This window comes from Zosterops lateralis, assembly GCF_965231275.1.
Source record: "Zosterops lateralis genome assembly, chromosome: 9".
In the NCBI taxonomy this organism is placed as follows: domain Eukaryota; kingdom Metazoa; phylum Chordata; class Aves; order Passeriformes; family Zosteropidae; genus Zosterops; species Zosterops lateralis.
In genome coordinates this window covers 10,342,323-10,357,161 of record NC_139769.1, presented here as the reverse complement: position 1 = coordinate 10,357,161, position 14,839 = coordinate 10,342,323, and the positions used below count along the sequence as shown (strand labels likewise).

The 14,839-nt window shown below is 50.0% G+C and overlaps 1 protein-coding gene across 2 annotated transcripts in view; it reads right to left on the bottom strand.

Annotated features, from left to right (window-relative positions):
• ERI3 (ERI1 exoribonuclease family member 3) overlaps positions 1-14,839 on the bottom strand; it is a 130,730-nt gene that overhangs the window by 25,494 nt on the left and 90,397 nt on the right. For both annotated transcript variants that reach the window (XM_083868094.1, XM_083868095.1), the window contains exon 7: positions 11,283-11,382. In XM_083868094.1, coding sequence (XP_083724220.1) covers positions 11,283-11,382 — 100 coding nt within the window. The remainder of the gene's footprint in view (positions 1-11,282; positions 11,383-14,839) is intronic.

The following is a 14,839-nucleotide window of genomic DNA, read 5'->3' as shown; positions in this document are numbered from 1 at the left end:
ACATCGCAAGCCTGCAAGTAATTAACAGTGAGACTAATTATAGTGGGAAAAGTGATCCAGGACTACCAGGCACTCTCCATCACTGGGAGGTTTGGATTGCATCTCTGGGTAGGGATATTCCATGGTTAAAAATCAGCTCTGTGCCATGGGGGATGAGGAAGGACAGTTCTGCAGCCCACCCAGCACGACAGCCCAGCCAGCTGATCCTGTTGCAGCCCTGAGCCATCAACTGGCCAAAAACTCATAGGAGTTCTTGAGCCCCTCCTTCATGCCATCTCTTTAGAGACCTCCAAGCACACAGGGCAGACATGTCAGACTACAGTACTGAACATGGAGTTTTGGTCCCAGCAGCATGGACTAGTACACCCACCCTTAGCAGTGATTATGACCCTCCCTCTCCTGCCTCCCCTCCAGGTCCTGTACATTGGCAGTCCAGTTCAGGGCCCAGGCTGGGAGAAGCTGCTTAGGCTCTTCTGTGGTAGAATAATGCAGTTTCCAAGCTGGAGCAAGATTGCTCATGAATCTCGGGAACAGATGGAAACACCGACATCCCAGTGAAGCCCACTGCGGGTCTCTCCTGCAGAATCAGAACAAGCCAGAACCTGGGTGATTACTGGCACAGCTGGGATCAACCTGTGCAGTGGCAGCTTCACCTTTGGGAAGAGCCTCAAGCCATGGAGGATATGAGCAGATCCCCTCTGATCCCATTGCAGACCCATGAAAAGAGCAAGGCTTCACTGGGAAAGGGCAACAGTTTGGCTGGTGCAGCTCTCCCCTCTGGCCAGTGTCCTTTGCCCTAGGATTTCAAAATATTAGCAACTTGGGAGTGAGGGAATTACACTGATTTGTGTAAGGACAGGGAAAAACATAGCACTGGACAGACTTTTGATGTGTCAATGCCCATCTTCTCCAACCAGCAGCATCTTCCCCATGCAGGCCTTGTCCCTAGATCCTCTGCTAAGCTGTTCCAGCTATTAACACACTCTGAGTTCGTTATCTTAAACAGGCCATTCAGGACATGGGGCCACGATCCTGAAACCAATTAATGTGATCCTTTGATTTCAGGGGAGAATGAAGAGGGGACTGTCAGCACCACAGCGAAGCAGGAGTTACGGGTCAGAGCCTAACAGCACAGAGGTGCCCCTTAGCTCTTCACAAGAGGTGGGGGTGGCGGGCAGCTGCCAGACCTGGCTTCTGTCAGACCCCTTCTCTGCATCCTCAACCCTGGCCTGGTGCCACTTCCCAGGCTCAGGATAGAGCAAAGGAAAGCAGCATCATGACATTTAATGGGGGTCCAGACGCCAAAAAAGCCACTGCTGCCCTATGCCTGGGTCAGGGCTGCCAAGAGGAAAGCAGTGGTGGTACCACAGCTCAGTGCTCATCCCGGCACAGCAGCACATGGCACACAGGAAGCTCCCCTCTGCCATGGTGGGAATGGCCACGGTCTTGCCAGTGCTCAGGCTTAAGGCTCCAGGCACCCTGGAGTGCCAGGGGCAGTATCATCCTGCAGCCCCCGAAACTTTCCTCTTTCTTTCTTTCCTTGCTTAGCTGTTTTTTAAAGCAGAAGTTATCTTAGCGAAGTCTTTTGGGGGAGGTGGAAAGAGAGTAGGAAGTCAAAGAGAATCGTCTTGCTAGTCAAAGCCTTTAACAACTATTTTTAATATCAGGCAGAGGAGCAGGATTTTGAAATGAAACAGACAGTGCCTCTTTGATGGGCGAGCTACAGATCTTGAAACAAGGTCCATTCCCTCCTCCTTCACTAACTAACAGCCATATTTCTCTCATTAAAGACAATCTGGCCGTATTTTCAAACTTCTTAACAAGGCGATCACCGTAATTTGAGATTTCTATTATCCATGCTCCTATTACAACAGTCTTTTAAGCAGCCAGCGTGTTTTTTTTTTTTTTTTTTTTTTGCTTTCTTTCCCTGACTTTGTCTCTCCCCTCAAACTGCCATTAGTGGTAATGACGTGCAGGAAACGAGCGCCAAGAACGACTTTTCACTCCCCTCCCCCCCTTCTTTTTGGTACTAGGTTGCGTGGGGGGAGAAATAAGGAATAAAATAAAAAGCAAAATGAAGTTTGGTCATCTCTTATCTGGAGTTTGGCTTTTAATCCACCCAGGAGTGCAAAGGAAGGCAATGCAGTACCTGATCTCCCCCGTCGATCATGGACCCCCCTCCCCAAAGACCCCCATCTCTTTCCCCTTCCCAAAGGTGCCTGGTCCTGGCCCCCTCCCTGCCCCATTAGTCCTTTACTAGGCTCTGCCAGATGGATGCAATTTGCATAATATCACCAGTGGAGGCTGGCAGATCAACTGGGGTCAGGCTCTGACATCTCCAGCACAGTCTATCTCCAAGTGCTAATTTGGACTGCATTGATCTCTCTTTCTGATTTCTTTGTCATTTACGTCTGCCACGGTTTGACAGGAGATACAGAGACAGACAAGAAGGGAAAAGAAGGAGGGGGGGAAGAAGAAGAGAGAAACAAAGATTGTAGTTACAGATGTCTTTAAGGGAAAAAACAGATTAGTCCAAGGACTCCTCTGAGGGTCGCAGCTTTGAAACATCCTAATTATCCTATTCTTATGAATTCCTGCACAGACTTCGAGGGGGGTCTTATCAGGGAACTCAGGGGAATGAAAACTTGTTAAATTGTGGTGGAGTCTCTCTGGCTGACTGCTACCCCCTGCCCTCCTGCACCTTGCAATTGGTTCTCATTAGGTGAAGCGGGGCAGCTCTAAACCTGGCATCCCTTGCTGACACAGCCTTCCCTCTGCACCTCTGCCATCATTCTCCTTAAAGGCAGATCCTTACTAAAACTTGGGCAGGAGTCTCTCCTCCTCGCAAAGGCAGACCACAGTACTCACCATTCTTGTGCATTCTAGGGAGGACAATGTAGATGCCCAAACTCTGGAGACAAGGGCTAACCTGAGAGGGACAACAGCATGCCTGTGATCCCCCTGAATGCACTCATGGTAAAGGCAGATTTGGGAACACACTGCTGTTGCAGGAGAGTAGGATGTTAAAAGACACCTTCCACCAGAGTCCAGTGTGGAGCAGGGCAGGCAATCCGTGTCCTTAACTGAGATGTTTATGTTCATTAACAGGAAAATCTTCCCCTCCTCACAGGTAAGGGAAGACACGCTACCATTTAGCCTTGTCTGGGACATATTGCAGAGACACCAAGGCACCAAAAGAATCTACAGGAAATCAAAATGTCACTTGGTGTTTTACGTTGCTACTTTCTACAGAAAAAGCTCTGTAGAAAGTTAATGATCTTCCAAGGCTTCTCACCTAACACATCTCGCTGTGTCAGAAGGTGCATCACGGTGCTTGGGAAGTGCTGTCTGTTACAGGGGCAGGAGAACAAGTGCTAGGAAAGATGTTCTACCTGCCCAGCACAATATTGGACAGGGCTCGGGCAGTGTAAGGGTTGTTTCAGTAGTGTGTGAGGGGGATATTTTGCAAGGCTCAGCCATAGGCAACTAAAAAGACTGGACAAATAGCCAGGAGTGCGACAGGTACAAGACAGTGCAAGGGTCTCTATAGCACAGATCAATTCAGGTCTGCACATTCCTGGTTTTGGGACTGGCTGATTGCTAAAGCAGAGCAGATCTAATACAAATATAATACAAAGCATCAACCTCGCCCTGTGCTCCCACTACAACAGTTGAGAGTGATATGAAAAATGTATTTTGAAGGTTTCTCATCTGTCACTGGGAACAGAAATTGGGCCAGGTGTTGGGCTGAGGATCACAACTGGCATGGATGGGAGAGGAAGGGAAGGACAGCAAATCTTTCCAAAGGAGACAGTCCCCACGGCTTGTCCTAAGACTAGAGGCCAGAGGAAGAGGGTAGAGCTGCTGCTGTGCCACAGGGCAATTCTGAGATGATGGCAGTGCTGTCCTGCTGGGGATCAGCCAGATCTGAGGCTTGAGACAGACTTGCCCTGGCTTGCAGCTGGGCCTCCCAGGCACTCCAGCACAGCAAACGGTCCAGAAATCCCTCTTAAATCTTCAGTCTAACACTGCTGCTGCAAACAATTGCTTCCAGGCAGAAGAGAGGGACTCGACCTACCTTCCACACATCCCCAGGGAGCAGGCACTGCCACTGCCTGCCTGGGGGCTGGGAGAAGCACATGGAAGCACCCTGACTTTTTTCTCAGGTAGCTGAAGTCCCTGCAGCTGTCACGCTCCCTCCAAAGCCTGCTCTCCGGGGACCTCGAGCCCTCAGCCAAGGGCAAGGTGTGACAAACCCATCACACCCCCGTCAGGGAGTGGGGTCAGATGGGCACACGACCAACTTTTGGCAGGGTAGGATGGAGGGGTGAGTGCAGTCAACACAAACACTCAATCATCCTTCCTTTCTTTCTTCTGTGCCTCCTTTGTTAACTGCAGGAAACAGCTGAAAGACCTTGAGTTTCCCATTGTAGCATGTATGGGAACAGAGCTGCAGTGATCAGAACATACCCCCTGCTGCTCCAGGGGAAAAAGGGAGAGCAGAATCCTTTCTAAAAAGGGTTTACGATTAGAAGAGTGTTCTGTCACTCTGGCGCGCAGTAATCCACTGCGCCACCAAGTCCCTTCAGAGAGATGTCGAAAACTTAAATGACTGAAAGCAAAAGAGCCCCGGCTCAGGTTCCCAGCCAGCCAGACATCCTAATTATCTTTAGATCCACTCCCACATGGAGGGGAGAGAGCACACAAGAGTAAAAAAAAAAAAAAAAAGAAAGAAAGAAAAAAAAAAAAAAAAAAAAAAAGAAAAAGAAAAAAAAGGAGAAAGAAAAGAAAAAGAAAGAGGGAAAAAAAAAAAAGACTGTCACATTGCTTTTTTCTTTTTTTAAAAGCTTGTCTCTGCTCACTGCTTTTCCAGCTGTGACACCTCTCACGGTAGTTAATTAGAATCATGTCACCGCGTTAATGTGCTCTGACTGGACTCTGACAGTTGCTTGTCCTCTAACCGGCTGCCCCGGCCAGCCCTCCCTCCCCGCTGCTCCTCAGGGGTTTGGGGCCCGGTGCTCGCAGCAGGACCCCTCACCACCCGTGCTGTCCCTGTGCCCACGGCCCAGCGGGTCCCCCGGGGTGGCTGTGCCTGTCCCTGCACCCTGCCCACCCTGCCCACCCTGCCTGGGTGCCAGGATGCGCTGCCTGGCCGCGACACCCGGCACGCAGCCGCTCCACCTGTTCTGGATCCGCCTGACCTTTATGAGCGCTAATTCAAAATGACACTGCTCATTTGGTGACATTTCTGTTGATTTTTACTTAAGTCTCTTTTAATTATTTAATTCGGAGTCCTTCCCCTTCTGCCTTGAGCGGGGGCCACTGTGTGTGGGGCAGCGCCCCATTCTACAGGAGTGATCCTCGTCTCAGCACAAGGATGGTGCCGTGCAAGTGGCATCTCCACTGGGAAACAAAGAGCTCAAAAACGGGCTATGCCCGTTCTGGGGGAGCACAGGGTTCTCTGGGGCTTCTCCCACACCCTCGGACAGACTGGGAGGGTGGGACTGACTCTGTACATGGTGTGGGATGAAAAGTAGGTCAAAAACATGAAGGGGAGTTTCACAAAAGCCCGTCCACCTCCTTGTTCCCCCTGACCTGATGCAGAGGAGGCAGGTGGGCACCCAGGATGACCGAGGATCCCACAAATGCTGGGAGAGGCAGGAAAGACAGGAAAGGAAAACAGGGAAGAGTGAGAGAGCACGCTGAACTAAGGCCAGCAAGCTGCCAGGACCACACACCTCCAGCACTTTGCAAGGGTGAAGCACAGCCCCATCTGCCCCCGCCAGGCTCCAGGGGGGAGAGCTGGCGCTGACAGCCCAAGGCGCCCATTACGGCGGGTGGCCCGTCACCTGCCACCGCACTGAGCGAGCGCGGCCCTCCCCGCCCTCTCCTGCAATGTCAGCGCGGGGAGCAGCGCAGCAGCACCGAGACCGAGCGGGCGGGGAGAGGAGAGGACAGGGACGGCTCCGCCGGGCAGGAGGCGCCCTGGCAGGCGCTGCCCCGGCTCCCCGCGGCGGTGGCAGCTCGAGGTAGTTAATTAGAATCGTGTCACTGAGTAAATGCGCTCTGACTGGACTCTGACAGACGCTCACCTATGACACTGGGGGCCAGAAGACAATCCACATCAAACTACTGCAGTGTGACCCTTTTAACACAAAGAGTAAACTCACTGCACATCGAGTTGAAGCTCATTAAAACTGTCTACTCTGCGAGCATCCCATTAACCTCACTGTTAAAAACACGCAATTCCTCTTCTTCTTTCCAAGGCCTAATTAATGCTCCGGATCAGGAACAATATCACACCCTAACCTTCCGAGATTTCCAATCAGTAAATGAAAAGAGAGAGCTGGAGCCGGGAAGGCACCGTGGTTTTGCTGGGTCGCTCTCGGCATGGGCGGCTGACCTGCCCAGGCCAGGTGGGGCTTTTCTGTTTGGCACGGGCAGAGATTCCCCCGCAGAGGGAGCCCGGCACCGCCCGGCCGGGGGAACTGCGGAACAGGGAAGATGCTGAAGCCAAATGTGCACAGGCTCGGAGCTCACAGGATTATAACAGCTGGGGTAAAACAGCCCCGGGAGGACACCAGGTCAAGACAGGTGCTACTATGGGACCAGATCTCCCGGTCACCTGGGATGGGTACTGAGGATTCACTAGCAAGAGACACAGCAGCCTAGTTACTGTCTTTTCCCTAAAAAGAAAAAAAAAAAAAAACTCACCAAAATCTCCCCCCCCCCCAACCCCCCAAAAAACAAAGCAAAAACCCCACCAGACATTTACAACTAAATCTAAAATCACAATAATGCATGTGCTAAAACCTAAACTTTAAAGATTCAATTACATTCAATTAGATTCAAAAAAGATCAGTAGCAAGAAGTAATGTCATGATTTAAAGACAGTCAGTGCACTGGAGAGGGAAGCAGAGCTGACAAATGAGAAAATTTTCCCAGTAGGACCTGCTGCTTTTGCAGTTTTGGGAATTTTTCGGTGGTTTTGGTGTATTTTCAGTTCAAGAACTGGTTAGTTCAGAGCTGAGAAACAACAAAGGATTGAAAATAAAAAAGGTTTGTCTTTTATCTTTCCATAATCAGTGAAGACAAACAAACCAACCAACTGAGGGGAGAGAGGATGTGATGTACTCTTTCTAAAACCTTGAAAGGCTGGTTTCCAGAAACACTCCTCCAGCTCACTGATCACTTCTTGCTTTGGTTTCATGTACCAGTTTTTTTTACCTTAAAAGTATTCTGAAATTTACTTTTCTTTCCGTAGTGAATATTTGCAAGGGAAAGAGGATTTTCCTAATAAAATCAATTCAAACTACTGCTGGGGTGCTTTAGCATGGCATTACAGTTTTCATCCAAAAGAGCAATCATGAGTAATAATTTAATCACCAACTCTTCAAGATCAAATAGTAATTCACCATTTTTCTAATGTAAAAAATATTTAAAAACTAAGACTAAAGGCATATTATGTTACATAATCAATCAAAATAAATGTAGCAAAAATAGAGTATTGGATGAGTAAAAGAATAACCAGATTTAACAATTGGGCAGTAATAAGGAAAGCTGCACTTGGTTTGATAGGTGCTGTTCAGTAAAATTTGACCTTTTTTTCAGGGAAACAGGTTGAAAAAAAGGCGAAACTGGAAGAAAATAAATTTCTGAATGCAGGTGCTCTGCTGTCCGATTTAAATCACAACTAAAACCTGGGATTTGAATCCTTCTGATTTGTATGAGTCTCTGACTCTCAGCAGAGAGACCCCAACACAGATACCCAGCTCCACTGGTGTGGAACCCGTGAATTCTGGTCTTTGCATGCAAGTGCCAAGACTCCCATTAAAAGCTGCAGCTTGTTTTTGGCAAGCACCACCTCAAACACATGTGTTAAGAATGGCAATGTCCTTATACATGTAAGAGTGAGTAACTTGGCAAGATTTAACTTCATTTTGCTGAGGGCCAAGAAAACAGCAGACAAAGAGAAGTTCCTCACCCCAAGATTCTACAGCCCACACTGGAGCTGACACATATCTAACCTGTGTTAGAGAAGAGATGGAAATTGCATAACAATGTCCTCTCTGCTCTCCAGGGACACATTCAGCCTAGAAGGAATCCTTAGAGCTGAAATATCAACCTGAGAAAGAGCATGGAATAATAGGCTTCATACCCCTTTTGCTCCTTTCTGATCTCCCAAGGAATTCCTGCATCTTCACCCTCTGGAGCAGGACTTTTCTATCTCCTTATCCTGAAATGTTTACATTTCCCCCCTTCCTTTACCTTTTCCCTCTCAAGAACACAATGGCACCAGACCTGCACCCATTCCACCCCAAGGCAGTAGTGTTTGCAGGGTATGCAGATACATTTTGGTGTATTTGGGGACACAAATCAGTTTTCTAACCCCTCAATAAGCTTTGCAGATCATTTGCTCATGAATTAAAACCAGACAAAAGCTAGAACATAAGCTCTGTGCAGCAACTTGCTGTATGGGCAGCTGTGTGTTCCAGGGGATTTGGGAGACTCCACTGTGCTCCAGCATGAGCCCATCCTGCCTGTATCCACTGGCTTCTAAAGGTGGCTACCATCCAGAATTCAGCCTTGGCCCTGCAGGGTGTCAAGCACCCTGAACTCTGCAGATTTTGAAGAGGATGAAGGAAAGAAGATGAAACATAGAGCAGGACTTATCCAAGAGCATGTCAAGTGCAGGAATTTGGAGCAGATACCTGCTGAGACAGTGAAACAGAGAGTGATTTGAAAACAAAGCAATACAGAATCCATCAGACAAGATGGCAAAATTCCTTGCAAATTGTTTGCAAAAACAAGTGGCTATCCACTGCAATTTTTCTGTCAGATTTGAAGGGAAACATCCGTGTTGTGCATTCCTGCATAAGCACGCTGAGGTTTCACAGGAATGTTTGCATCTCTGCTCCCCAGACTGCCGGAAAAGGAGCTGCACAGACACTCTTACATTGCATGGTGTACCTATGAAACTGGTGAGTCTGGCTGTCAAATCTCCTTGCTGCTTCCTTCTCAGTCCTCTTTGGTTTGCAGATTTTTGGCCATCAGTGACCCATGAGGGCCATGAAAATCAGAGGGTGACCCCCCCCTTGGATGACCCAGGAAACCTCCTCTCAGCTCCCTAACATTCCCTCAACACTGGTGCGCTCCAAGGCTGAGCACAAAGAGAAGAAAGGCTCTAGATGGCATGAGACCATCTCCAAATCCACAGCCAGCTCCTTGTCTCGCTGTAGGCAGCAAGTATCTGGCAGTCTTCACTGTTCTCCACTTCCTTCTGCAGCAGACCTTGATTAGAGATTATTTGGCTGAGAGGTAGGGCTGTCTTGGGAGCAAGGCTCCTTATGGTAAAAGAGGGAAGGGAAGGGCACCCCTGAGCAAGGAAAGAGATGGATGGCTGCTCCCAACCCTGACACATGAGCAGTTAAAACTATTAGGAAGAGAGAGGTGAGGACTATTCAGGCTGCAGAGTGACCATGGTGCCAGTGGATACCACCTCTGCAGGCAGTCAGAGCATTGTAGACATCCAGGACACATCTGCTCTGGAGCCAGCCCAAATGGAGCAGCCAGCAGGTTGTAACACACAGGGCACGTGTGCACCACTAGCAGTACCAAGAAGATGGAGACTGTCACACTGCTGGCCTGGCATCCTTCACAGCATCCATGTAAACCCCTTCCAAGTAGTGTGGGAAAGACAGGTTTGCCATTGGGATGGAGCACTGCAAGAAGGGAGTTTGGGTGCTGGGCCTTTTGCTTTTCATAGGCAATTAGCCCATGGCTCACCCTGTACTAGGAGAGCTCCTCTACTAGAGGGTGTTTGGCAAAACTCTCCTCAAGGACTGGAATGGGAAGGGACATGAACAGCAAATCCCTGAACTGTCAGGAAAACGAGTCACACCTGTGCAAGACAACACCTCTGAGATAAAGGGGCAAAAACCAACAGCAGACAGATACTCCAGAGAATGGGGACACTGTTGGTGTTAGGGATGACAACAAAAGAGCTCATCACACAAATAAAATGAGGAATGATGAGGCAAAACCCAACTCTGCATCTACCAGAAAACCCCAGAAAAAGTCCAAGTCCCCAGAGCAGGAAATGTACACACAATTCCTGCAGTTCTTGCTTCCTCCTGATGATCCTCCCAACATGGCACACAATCCAGGCAAATCTGCTCCCAGGCAGGGAAGCAAATTTTAATGCTACCTCTTGTCAATAATGCAACCAGATCCATAGTTCAAAAGGAGCCTGCTAATTAAAAGCTGGTGAGCTTTAAATAATTCATCTCCTTAACTTGGATTGATTGGAGAGTTTAATGGTTAGAGTCTTGAAACAATATTAAACAGCCTCTTCAAGGCCCAGGTAGCCAGTGACTTTTCCAAGTAAATCTCACCTCCTTGCAAACTTTAATGCTCAAAAGTCACTGTGGATGAAGGGCTGGGAGGCAGAGAGAACATCTGACCACTGTCCTCCAAGAGATGATCTACTGCTCCACAGAGAAACAAGACATACAAGAGTGATGCAGCCCTGAGTCACAGCCCTGTCTACTGCCCAGTAAATCCAAGCTCCTGCCCATACCACAGCCTGCTGCTGTACCAGCTCTGCACCCCCAGTGTTAAGCAGCAGGCAGATTTACAGCCTCAGTGTCCTGGGCCAGGTCTCCCTCATATCACTTTGAATCCTGAAGAGGAGTTGGGGGGTACATGGAACTCTGCCACTGTTGATCTCAGAGCACTGTAATCAGTTTATCTTGCAGGACCATGAAACTCATCATACATGTTAACAAAGAGGACGATGATTCAGTTCTCCAGCTGGGATCACACATCTTCACTCTGCAGTGTGTTTCCAGCCAGTTCCCAAGCCTGGCAGCACAGCTTCCTTTCCAAGGACTGCAGCATCCAGAGCAACTGAAGGATTGGTCCAACAGGGAGAGCATCCCACCCAGCCTGGAGACCCTTGCACAGTGCTCCAGGCACCTGGTGCTGTCCACATCCAACCCTAACCCAAGCACTGCTGGAGCAGTGTAGGAGGGAAGCAGCTCCCCAGCCAGAGGGACAGGCAGGTATGTCTGGCACACTGGCATGTGCAAGGGACAGAGAGGTCATCCATGAGCCCATTCTGCCCTGACACATCTTCATCCTTTCCACCAGCTGGAGACTCTGCAGCCCTTTGGCTTGTTCTCAGCACTCCAGACTGGACAATGTCTTAGAGCTGAGGCATGTCCCACACACCCAGAGCAGCAGCTGTGGGGATGGAAATGGCACAGGGCAGCATCACTCACCTATCCCGCTGTGAGGCCTCCCTATGTGCTGTAGGTTCAGTCCTTTGTTCATGTCTAAGAGCCCGTTCTTTGGCCAACTCCCCATGGCAAAGCTGTACGCCTGGAAGAGAGAAGCAGAGGGTCAGACATAGCCCATGTGCAGGCATGATCTGTACTTGCCCAGGTCTGGCTGCTCCTGGGGCTGAAGTGGATCTGGGTTCAGCTGCTGCTGTGTGTCTGTGTTCACCATGTTCAGTGTGGACCCGCACATCACCCTCACAGCAGCTCTTCTGGAATTACCCACAGAAAGCACTCTCACCCTGCTCTGTCCCACCTGATTCTCCTTAGAGGTATTCAGAGCCTCTGGTGGTGTCCTGTACACATGACAACCCTTGTGATGGAGGGGTTTGCATCACTCAAGGCCACATTTGTCATGCTGGGGTGGGGGGGGGCAAGCCAGGGGCTATAAGCTCATCCCCCGTGTCCCTTGGTTGCTCCAAAAACATTCACCCACTCTTGCCTTAACAGGGTCACCAACAGAGTCAGGGGGTTTGGAAAGGGGTAGCTGGCCAGCAGGCCCCTTCTCCTCCAGCAAACACAGCCCTCCCAGCTCCCTCTCTTTTCCACCCCTGAGCCTCAGTGCTCTCCATCACTGGGAGAGATCCTACTGGGAACCAGCACTGCTCACCCCACTGCACAGAGCCTGCAGCCTGGCCAAAGGGAGCTTCATACCCACAGCATCCCCTGGCAAGGCTTCCAGGAGAAGGAAGGCAGCTGCAAGCCCAAGCAGCACAAAAACCCACTGGACAATGCAAACATAAAAGCAGCCGGGCCTCCATGTCACACGCACGGCTGTAATTACAGCCTGACAGCCACATATCTTCTTCATCTTGAGGAATTAAGCTCCGAATGCATTGTGAGCAGTAAGAAGGGTGCGTGGGCTTAGCGTCGCTCATGCTGGCACTATCTTTGCTGCCGTGAGGGCCATTGTCCCCAGATGAGATCAGGTCAATCCAGCAGCCCCTATCTCCCTCCTGCAGCGGGGGATCATAGCTAACCACAGCCACAGCGTGGCAGGGCATTGCCGACACCCTCTGCAAGCTGCAAATGCCAGGGAGATGCTCTTTGCAGCAGGAATGGGGATGAACTGGGTGACCAGAGCTGAGAGGTGTCCCCCACCACCCCACCAGACACCTGCCTGCTGATGGGACCTCCTGCCAGCCCCTCTTTCCTGCTATCTGCTGCTCTGTCTAGAGCGGGCAGGTCCAGCCCCTGCACAGCCCCTTCTGCTGGCAGCCCCCCGGGAGCCATGGGGCTTGGGGGAGTTAATTTATTAGTGGCCCATGTAGCCATTCATGCTGCTTTGTTACTCCTGCCTTAGCAAAACAGAGGGCTCCACAGATAATTAATAGACAGCATTGCTAATCCTGTTGGGAGATGATTAGCAATTAAAACTCCTAATTAAGTCTATGCATAATTCACTGAAATTACACTTTGTGTACACAACGGGGAGATTTCCTTTGCCTTTGACAAACACGCTCTGGTATGTTCCCTGCCATGATCAGGATGCAGGCCAGCCAGACACGGGGTGGGGGGAGCCAGAGGTTTGGGTGAAGGGTGGGATCCCCCCACCCAGCTGCTGGGTGGCAGAAGTGGTTCCAGGTGTTGTTCCCTCTCCTGGATTCCATCCCACAGAGCAAACTCAGGCAGAGCACAGGAAGGCTCCCATGCTCAGCACCACTGGATCAACAGCAGTGGGGGCCATCCCTGCAGAAGGGGTTTCCCCAGATGGGGAAAGGACCAGGGGTGTCCCTGCCTAGGGAATTACGGTATCACAGGCTGCCTTCCCAGCCCAGACATCCCTTGGACTCTGGCCAGAAGCAACTGAGGGAGCACAGCGGGAGCCTGGCAGGATCCCGGGAAAGCCACGGGGACAGCTTTGGAAAGCTCCTGGCAGCTGGGTGGTCCTGCCAACCTCAGCCTGCCTCCCCTGGCTCTGCAGCAGCAGCAGCAGCAGGGAGCTGGCAGCACGTGCCCCAGCCCCCGGATCAGCACCGGGCCCATCTCTGCATCGCTCTGCTTTCCTGATCAAGGTCATTCGGTACAGCCGCAATACCTGAGCAAACTACCTAAGCAGCTGGGGTGGAAGTTGGCCTGACCACTGAAGGTCAAGTGTGCACTTATGCATATTCAAAGCTGCCTACAGGATCGATCGGGTTTTAATTGTTTTTCCTGGGGTTTTGGAAGGAAGTGCCAGGGGCATTGATCAGTCCCAGACAAGGCTGCTCACACTCCGGGGCTGGCAGGGACCATCACTGCTGCAGGCAGAGGGAAGTGCAGGCAGCGATGATGAAGGGATAAAGGCAGGGGAGAGGTCAGCCACCGCTGGCCGAGAGGAGGAGCCACTGCTGGGCTGCGCTGGAAAATAAAGTTTTTTTAATTAAAAGTGGCAATTCTGAGCCGCCTGCTGGCAGCAGCCACACAATCAAGAGCAAGGAGCTTTGCTGTTTAATATTTAAAGACAACGTTTAATCTTTAAACAGGAAAGTTCTTCTTCTGACTGTTAAAGCGAGGCAGAAAGTGCCGGTGGCTCCCCGACACCAGGGCTACCCAGCCTGCAGGGGTGGCTGTGGCCACTGGCTCACCGGAGCTGCTGGGACACTGGTGTCAAGCACTTTCCTGCCAGCCCTGTGACCGCACAGCCACCAGCAGTGGTGCAGACCCCTGTCCCTTCAGTGCTTATCCCTGTGGCAAACTGTGAGAAAGTCTGAGATGCCCGTGGCTCAACTGCAAGCCAAAGGATTTCAAAAAATGCCACGAAACCCTTTCTGTGAGGAAATTGCACTACTTTGTCCCTCCCTCTGGTTCAGTCTTGGTGTTGCAGAGACTGGGTTGTTCCTTTTTAGGTCAGACACTGAAACAGGACCAGGACTCTGTGGTTTTTTATTTTTATCTGCATTTTAATTGATAAAAATGCAGGCGTCTTTTTAAAAAGCTATTTTTCAATGGTTCTGGCCAAAATTCTGATTTAGAGAGAAACTAAGTGTTTCTGATCTGCTAAAAAACACTTGAACAATGTTTACAGAATAATTTGCAAGCAACTTGAATACAATAATTTTCATTCATACCATCTCCTAGAAAGGTTTTCCTTTTTTCCTGATTTTGTTTGTAATTCTATGAAGGCTACATTTACCTCCCTGCCAATGCTGCTCTGAAGTCAGATGATTATTAATTATATTTATTTACTTATGCAATCCCATAGGCATACACAGCAGTTCACAGACAAATACCGCCCTGGGTCCCTGATGGAGGGATCTTGAATCAAAGGTAAGCAGATACTCCTGTGATAAATGTGAGCTAATAGCAGCAGGAGATTAGGAACATACTGTGTTTCCATGCATAGAGAAAGCACCACGGTTAATCCACACCTTGTTAAACAAGTGCTGGTGTGGGGAGGTAGGTCATTAGGTAACCTGCACCCCACATATCCTGTAGAAAATCCAAAAACCAGAAGTGGCAATAAAACATGGGACATGGAGATGACACATGTGCAGAATCACAGCATCTGAGGCTGGCTT